Source organism: Onychomys torridus, chromosome 10, assembly GCF_903995425.1.
Source record: "Onychomys torridus chromosome 10, mOncTor1.1, whole genome shotgun sequence".
Classification (NCBI taxonomy): domain Eukaryota; kingdom Metazoa; phylum Chordata; class Mammalia; order Rodentia; family Cricetidae; genus Onychomys; species Onychomys torridus.
The window spans coordinates 84,316,696-84,326,040 of record NC_050452.1 but is presented as its reverse complement, the minus strand read 5'-3'; the positions used below and the strand labels follow the sequence as shown (position 1 = coordinate 84,326,040).

The 9,345-nt window shown below is 46.5% G+C and overlaps 1 protein-coding gene across 1 annotated transcript in view; it reads right to left on the bottom strand.

Moving 5' to 3' along the window:
• Ppef2 (protein phosphatase with EF-hand domain 2) overlaps window positions 1–9,345 on the bottom strand; it is a 31,588-nt gene that overhangs the window by 7,120 nt on the left and 15,123 nt on the right. The window contains exons 10-12 of the mRNA XM_036201461.1: window positions 7,831–8,220; window positions 5,021–5,206; window positions 2,556–2,698 (exon numbers count right to left, since the gene is read on the bottom strand). Coding sequence (XP_036057354.1) covers window positions 2,556–2,698; window positions 5,021–5,206; window positions 7,831–8,220 — 719 coding nt within the window. The remainder of the gene's footprint in view (window positions 1–2,555; window positions 2,699–5,020; window positions 5,207–7,830; window positions 8,221–9,345) is intronic.

Here is a 9,345-nt window from a genome sequence, read left to right as displayed (position 1 = left end):
ATGAAAGTCGCAAAGCTACACAGAGAAACCCTGTCTTGAAAAAACAAAAAAACAAAACAAAAAAAAAAAAGAGTACTGACTGCTCTTCCAGAGGTCTTGAGTTTTATTCCCAGCAACCACATGGTGGCTCACAACCATCTGTAATGAGATCTGGTGCCCTCTGCTGGTACGGAGGCATACATGCAGGCAGAACACTGTATACATAATAACAAATAAACCTTTAAGAAAAAGAAGAGTTGGTTCTCCTTTGATTACATGGATTCCAGACATGGACTCTTTGTAATGGCAACAGTTAAGTCCTAAAAACTGTAGCCTTTCCATGCTGGGTCCATTCCCCTGGAGCAGCTGAGCAGCCCTGTGTGGAACTTGGGGGAGCTGGTGTTTTCGTTTTGTTTTGCTTTTTGCTTTTTTTGGATTCATGGGAGGATTAATTCTCTGGGGGAAGTCTACAGTTCATGCCACATTTCTTTCTGAAAAAGGTGGGACTCAAAGTCAATGTTACGCCATTAATATTTTAAATCTCTACCCACTTGATTTATGCTAACTTTGTCTATTTTTATTTTTAATTTAGTTTGACTGAATAATTAAAGAAAACTGTTCGGTAAACTGAAACCGGGCCTCTCAGCAAGCACTCATTCACCCTGGAGCCCTCTTCTCCATGGGAGGCGATAATGGTTCAACCCAGGAACACTACAATCAAACCAGCAGGGCGCAGACTGCCCACCTCACTTCCAACTAGCTGAGCTAAGTTCTGTTTCTTAGGGAATTCATCTATCAACACAAAAATTGATAAAATGAAATAGGTACATTTCACAAACTCAGTGTGAGATGATGTATGTAAATTCTTTATAACTCTCAACACACCGTAAGTTCTCAACTAGGTTAGAACTCCAAATCTAGAACCAGCCAAATTCTATCCCACACTTCCTCCCAGAAAGGCCCACAGTTAGCAAACTGTGCTCCTCAATCTACTTGCCAAGTCCCACGGGTAAAGGACTCGGGGTAACACAAACCCTTCCTGGGGAGCAGGAAATAGAATAACATTGAACGGACTCAGTGGCCTGATACCGGATCTCATCCAGAGGCACCTGTTATCAGTGACGGGAGGGTAGAGATGAGAGGGTGTGCAGAAGCAGGCTGCTCTGGTTTGCTGGGACTTGTTCTCCAAAGGTTCATGTGCTGGGGACTTGGACCGGACTGTGGCGATGGGACTTTTAGAAGATGGGGCTGAGAACAAGGTCCTTAGGTCAACACCCCCCCACACACACACATACACACCACTCATACACACCACACACACACACAAACACACACACACCACACACACACACACACACACACACACACACCACACACACACACACACACCACACACACACCACCACACACACACCACACACACACACACACCACCACACACACTCATACACACACACCACCACCACCACCATACACACACACACACACACCACCACCACACACACCACACACACACACACCACCACCACACACACCACACACACACACACCACCACCACACACACACACACACACACACACACACACACACACACACACACACCAGATTAAGGCAGTTCTCCTGGGACTCTCGACTGAGTTCTGAGAGAGCTATTAGAATAGAAGAACCCAAGGCTCCTCCTTTGTCTGCTTCCCATCTCAAGCTGTGATCTTTCTCTGAGTCCTTACCCTGATGAGATGCCATCTGCAGTTAGGTCCTCACCAAAGGACAGACCAAGGGGCTGCCCAATTTTACTATTCCAGCCTCCAAAACTACTTATATGCTAAATAAGCTCCTTTTCTTTGTAAATACCTTGCATCAGATATTTCCCTATAATAACAGAAAACAGAAGTAGGCAGGTGCGATCTTGCCTGCCTGTATTCTCGGCTCTTGGGAGGTGGAGGCAGAAGGAACAGAAAGTGGAGGTCATCCTTACCTATGTGTGAGGTCGAGGCCAGCCTGGACTACAGGAGTCCCTGTCTCAAAGCAGAAGAAAGAAAGAAAAGAAACCAGTGCTGGGCACAGACCTTTAATCTCAGTGCTCAGGAGGCAGAGGCAGGTGGATCTCTATGAGTTCAAGGCCGTGCTAGTCTACCTAGCAAGTTCCTGGCCAGATAAGGCTACACAGTGAGACCCTGTCTCATAAAGAAAAAAAACTGAGCAACCACAAAAACAACCACAAAGGGACAGGGACTCTAGTATGATGTCTATTCTAAATTTTAATATGAATGTAGCTAAATTATGAATTGCTCTGGAGAATTAGAATAAATGTAATGGCATCTAATGTTTCTAAGCACTAAAATTCTCTCTCTCTCTCTCTCTCTCTCTCTCTCTCTCTCTCTCTCTCTCTCCTTTTGTTTTCAAGACAGGGGTTTCCCTGTGTAACAGCCCTGGCAATCCTGAAACTCACTTTGTAGTCCAGGCTACCCTCAAACTCACAGAGATCCACCTGCCTCTGTCTCTCAATTGCTGAGATTAAATGCATGCACTGATTGGAAAAATTCTTTTTCTGATAACCACTCATTGAAAAGCTTGCCTTTGCCTCATGGTTAGCCTGTGTGTCGTCTTGTTAGCTTGATATTGCACAATATGCGGAGTCAGGGCTGGTCCCAGTTTAACATAGGCACCTCTGTTACTGCCAACTTCATAGTAGTTGGAGGCAGAGAAGATGGTTAACACCTGGATCAGAACAGAAAAGACACAGAACTTATGCACACTGAAGAAGCTTCATCCTCAGTCCATTGGCCAACTCACATTGGGGCTGCTTCTCACACTCATCTACCGATCTCCCTCCCTCCCTTCCTTCTCTCCACCTTTCCTCCTCCTCCTCCCCCCTCCTCCTCCTCCCCCTCCTCCTCCTTCTACATCCCTCTCTCTGTCCTCAATGCTGTTAGAGAATTGTGACTTATGTTGTAGAGAATTGTAACAAGTTGTAGACACTCAAACTGATTGGAGATCCAGAACATGATTTCACTTTTCTATCCCGAGTAAAATCAGCAGACGTTGTTTTGAACAAAGAGGTAATACACCTTCTTCAGTTCATCTTGGAAGCAGGCTGGGTCTCATGAACTGGGGCAGTCATGTGTAGCAAGCAAATTTGTTCTAAAGCTAGTGAGCTGCCCCAGTGCAGCAAGGGACACATAAGACCCTTTTTGATTGATGGACACAGGAAGCCAGTGTTTCCCCAGACACATCTCTACCTCCAAGTCACATGGTTTGCAGTCAATTGCCTCAAACATCCCTTCAAGGCACTGGACTTTGGCACTGTCCAGGCAGATATTTGGGATCTTGTGTATTTGGGTATCTCCAAATGCAATAATATAGGGCTCTGTGTTCTTAATTATTAATCCTTTTTTAAAAATTTGAGTGTGTGTGGCCCTGCATAGTTTATGTGTTCTGTGTGTGTGTGTGTGTGTGTGTGTGTGTGCGTGCAGTCCCCACAGAGGCCAGAAGTCAGTGTTAAATTTCTCACAACTGGAGTCTCAGGTGGTTGTGAGTCCTAAGTGGATGCTAGTAACAGACCCAGGTCCTCTCCAAGAGCAATAAGCATTCTTAACTGCTGACCATCTCCCCAGCCCCAGAGTAGGGTTTTTATGGGCGTTGTGTCTGTGGTGGTTTGAAAGAAAATGGCCCCTAAAGGAAGTGGCACTATTAGGAGGTGTGGCCTTATTGGAGGAAGTGTGTCACTGTGGAGGTGGGCTTAAAGGTCTCGTATATGCTCAAGACACGCCCAGTGAGACACTCTGCTTCCTGTTGCCTGCATGTCAACATGTAGCCGCCAGCACCATGTCTGCATGCTCCCTGCCATGGTGACAATGGACTGAATCTCTGAACTGTAAGCAAGCCACCTCAATTAAACGTGTTCCTTTATAAGAGTTGCCATGTTCATGGTGTGCCTTCACAGCAATAGAAACCCTAACTAAGACAGCACCTCAGAGATAACCTGTGAGACTTTCTCCTGTCGACATGTACATTTTGTTCTGGGAGATACTGAACACAACATCTCTTCCTTAAGATTCACTGTGAACATAGGAAAGAAAATGTTCTTGGAGCTTTGCAACAAGGACATACTAACCATGTAGTCAAATGTATTTTCTATTAATTAACTGTGAACCCATTGTTCTCCCATAGAAAGAGGATTTTGGGAACATGGAGTCCTATATTATTGCAGTTGGAGATACCCAAATACCCTGAATATCTACCTGGACAGTGCCAAAATCCAGTGCCTTGAAGGGATGTTTGAGACAACTGACCACAAACTGTGTGACTTAGAGGTAAATATGTGTGTCTAGGGGAACACTGGCCTCCTATGTCCATCAATCAAAATGGGTCTTATGTGTCCCTTGCTCTCAGGCTTTCGGGAAACAGTAGCTACCATCAAATTTTACATTTAAAAAGCTTGGTATGCTGATGCTTTTAACCCCAAGACTCAGGAAGCAGAGGCAGGCAAATCTTTGGAGTTCGAAGCCCACCTTGTCTACACAGTGAGTTCCGGGTTAGCCAGGGCTATGTAGAGAGACCTTGTCTCAAAAACAAAACAAAACAAAACAAAAAAGTCAAAGGTAAAAGGTTGTAAAGCCTGAGAAGATGGCTCTGTTGGTAGAGTGCTTGCTACATGAGGACTTAAGTACAGCTCCCCAGCACCCACATAAAAGCTGGCTTAGTGGTGCCCCTCTGTAATCTCAGTGCTGAGGAGGTAGAGATGGGCAGACCCCTGGGGCTCACTGGCCAGCCAGTCTAGATGAATTGGGGAGTTCCAGACTCAGTGAGAGACCTGCCTCAACAAATACGGTGGAGAACAGAAGATACCCGGTGCTGACTTCCTGTCTGGAGCACGCGCACACACAGGCCCCTCCTCCCACGCATGCGCACACGCACACAAAGTACCTAGCTGTCTTGGGCAAGTAGGGAACACAGTACAGTTGGTTGTCAGCTCCTGGGAGGAGCTCTTTGGATCACTCCTGTGTCACAAATATTGACTGCTGCGGAGGCTCAGCCCACCTTGCGGTTGTGGCAGAATTCATAGCCTTCCGGTTTGCATTCATGTGACCGAATCAGGAACTGCAGCTTGTATTTCTCCAGCAACTCTTCTGTCACATCAGGCCCGAAGTAACAGCCTCCCCCTCGGACGGTGTTGGCCTTGCAGCCCTCCTGAGCCATGGGATCACTCCACAGAATATCTACAACCTAGGGAGACCAAGGTACATATCCTCTCCGTCATTCACAGGAAAAACAGAAGGAGGTGGAGGAAGACGGTGGGGGGCGGGAAGCTGAGGAGGGAGGGAGAGAAAGAAGGAAAAAATAGGAGGAAATGAATAAATTTCTATGCAGTTAATATTTGACATGTTTATATCTTGAAGTTTTATTTGGCCAAGGAGGCCAGAGAGGGTGTTGGGTTCCCTGGAACTGGAGTTATAGATGGTTTTGAGAAAACCTTTGTATGCTGGGAATCAAATCCAGGGTCCTCTGGAAGAGTGACCAGTGATCTTAGCCACTGAGCCATCTCTCCAGCCCCATGTTTATATTTTGGATGCTGAGGCTGCATTTAAAAAGATTTGTCACATCTTCTTGCTGTTTGTTTTTGTTTGTTTGTATTGAGACAGGGTCTTGCTAAGCAGCCATGGCTGTCCTTGAACTCACAGTGACTCTTTTTCCTCAGCCTCCCAAGTGTTTCAGATGTCTTTGTTTGTTTGTTTGTTTGTTTGTTTGTAGATATGGTCTTGTGTAGCCCAGGCTGATTCTGAACAACTGATCCTCCTGCCTCCACTTCCCAAGGATAGGGATCACAGGCAGGCAATTTATAAGTGTTTTGTTTCATAAATGAGTGTACACACCTATTGACTGGTATGGACACACCCATTTTCTTGAATGTAAATCTTACATAGCAAGTCAGCATGTAGAAGCGGTAGCATTGCTCGGGTAACCGCTGGGCATAAGGGCTGCTATGCTACCCCTGGTTAGAGCATGCATCCAGGCCCTTGCACCCTGGCTCCAAAGTGAAGGCAGAACTCCTGGAAATGGCAGTCTCCCCTGTACAGTTCACAGGCCCTAGCTGTGGTCCTGGAGAAGCTCAAACAATGTTTTGCTTTTTAAAGTAATTTAGGGGTTTTGACACAAAGATGCAGAAGATCTGGGAAGTCTTATCAGCAGCTCAGGTTCCCCCCCCTCCTGCTCACACTCAGAGAAGCGTTTTTTTCCATTGCCAGTCTTACACAATGCAGATGTGGATTTGGAGTGATGACATGTAACACTTTCTGCACTTGCTTTTCACGAAAAAAATGCATTTGATTTATAAGTATCTGCACATGACTGGGTCATGTGTTGTAGAAGGAAAGACTTCCGTTTTAAGTTTCAAGTGTAAGCTGGTGTTGAAGCCTAGATCAACAACTGGGGGAGTGTGACATCTGTTCCTCCTTTGTCCAACCAGTGGCTACTTCTGCTCATTTTAGCTTTCAAAAGATTCTGAATTCTTTTCTTGATTGGATGAACTTTATGAAACTGCCATTTTTGTAGATGACAAATGATGATACCATCAAGTTTTCATAGCTCTGTAACTGCCCAAGACCACCAACATCCTCTCCAACCTGGCCACCAGGTGTGCTGATAATTTTATGTCACATGACACAAGCTTGAGTTATCTGAGAAGTGGGAATCTCAACTGAGAAAATGCCTCCCTGAGACTGGCCTATAGGCAAGTCTGTGGGGTACTTGATTAGTAATTCATATGCCAGACCCACCCCACAGGGAGTGTCACCACCCCTGGGCAGGCAGTCCTAGGGACATAAGGAAACAGCCTGAGCATTCCATAGGAGCATGTCAGTAAGCAGCACTCCTCCATGGCCTCTTCATCAGCTCCTACTTCTAGATTCCTGCCCTGCTTGAGTGCCTGCCCTGAATTTCCTCCGTGATGGACCATGATGTGGACGTGTAAGCAAAATAGCCCTTTTCTTCCAAGTTACTTTTGGTCGTGGTGTTTAGTCACAGCAGTAGAAACCTAACTAAACAGCAGCCAGGGTGCATGCTTTTAATTCCAGTGCTTAGGAGTCAGAGGCAGGTGGATCTCTGAGTTTGAGGCCAGCCTGGCACATAGTGAGTTCCAAGACAGCCAGGGCTACAGAGAGAAACCCCCATCTCAAAGAAAAACAAAACAAAAACCAACCAACAAACAAAAACCTAACTGAGACACCAGGCTAGCCATTTCAGGGGCCTCCCTGACATAGCCTTGACCCTGTAAATGTCTCTTCCCTTGTTATCCTGAGTCTCCCATTTTGGCAAGTAATGGGCCACACTGTGCAGTGCCTCATTCTTATCTGCCTGTTTGTTTTCATCTGTCCTGACAGAATGATTGTGTTTGGGGTAGCCATTTGTCCAGCTATACACACTTTTTCAGACTCCCTTGCAGCTAGGGATGGCCAAATGACAGAGTTCTAGAGAGCTAAGGAAGCCCATACTTCCCTAAAAACAGGGCAGAAGCTACTGGTTAGTTCTTTTGGTCTTGTGCTGAAGCGGCCAGCTTCTTCCATGAAATTAGCATGGAAAAGAATCCACTGAGTGGTACCTAACCTGCATCCCCAGCTGATGCCAAGTCCTGGAACAGGTATTCTTGGGCAACAGCCACTCTCCAGCAGCTTCTCCCCACTCATTACAAAACATTAACATGAGTTATTAGACCAAAATAATGTCCTTCTGGAGTTTTAAAATTCTCGATAGAAAGAAGGACCTTGGTAAACCTCCTTCATTTATACAGTAGTTTTGATCTGTTGGTCCCCAGATGGCAGACATTCTTAGAAACAGCAGCTAGGCACACGTACCTGCTTCCACTCCTCTGGAGTGGGCTCCAGGACCCCACCTGCATCAGCATCATAGTCGGTGTCGGCGGCCAAGGGCAAGGGCTCCCTCTTCTCTCTGATCCCTGGGAAGCCCGCTTGCTGCCGACACCGCTCCAGCTCCAGGTCCACCGAGTGCCTCCCCTGCCGGGACTGCTCCTTGTGGTCAACCGAGCTGCAGGGAATGCTGCAGGACCGGCTGGCTTTGTCAGCCTTAAAGCCAGAGCCCAGGTGAAAAGGTGAAGAGGGGAGAGAGCGGCTTTGAGGAAGAAACCACGGAGTGGGGCTCGGTCCAGAGCTTGTCTGGGTAACTTTTCTCTTCTCCTCCCGGTTCTCACTGTCCTTTCTCATTTTGCATCTCAAGGTAGAAACAATCTAGACGTGTTCAAAAATAAATAAATAAATACACACACACACACACACACACACACACACATGCACACACAAGCGTGCACACACATGTGCAGGAATGAAATGCTAAGTCTTTTCCAGGTCCTAAACCTTGGAGTCTACAAACCATGCTGCTCTGTGCAGTTTTCCTGGGCTGAGACAAGCCAGTTCGTGAGAGCATCCCTCAGAACTTCGAATGGCAATCCCATACAGCCACCACATTCAAACACGTGAATGGCAGGCTTATATCTTTTTTTGTTGCACTTCATGTTTAAATTATTCATACCTAACACAATTTTGCAAAACACATAGTGACATTTTGTATCTCCAATGGAAAACCGTGTGCTATGTGAGTCACCCCTGTGTGTAGCGCACCCACGCTGTCCACTCATCCGTCATGTAGCCTAGGTTTTCTGGTGGACAGTCACAGCATTACCTTCAAGGAGCCCTTTTTTTGCTTAATAATACCTGCAAGTGGAACAGCAGCAATACAAAGTTGGGACCAGGGCATAAAACATGGACGGGCAAGATCCTGCCTTTGACAGAGGGCACACAGAGAAAAACAAACAAAAATCTATTCTGTGCGGGGTCTGGCGCCATCTACTGGAAGTCCTGGACAGCATGGGTTGATAGGCTGGTGTTGTAGACTAGAGAAAAGCTGACTGGCAGGACAGGTGACCGGAAATGATGCAGAAGGGAGTTGTCACTGACTCAGTCATCGTGGTGCTGGGACAGAGTTGAAAAATAAATAGAATGCAGTTCTCGGGAAAGACAGGGGTCTGGCATGGAACTGAGTAGCAATATACACAAAGACAACCATCCTTGGAGCCAAGGGCTACTAGGAAGGCTGTAGGAGGCTAAGAACTCTGTGAGCACATGTGCACAGAATGGGGGGTCTCCCTCTCTCCCAGCGCAAATAGATGCAGGAACTGATGTACAAAAAAGACCCATCTGCTGGGGAAGTCTTTCTGTATACTGTGAATGTGTTGCTCTGATTGATTGAATAAATAAAACGCTGATTGGCCAGTAACCAGGCAGGACAAGGAGAATTCTGGGAAGAGGAAGGCTGAGTCAGGAGATACCAGCCCGCCATCCGGGGAGCAGCATGTA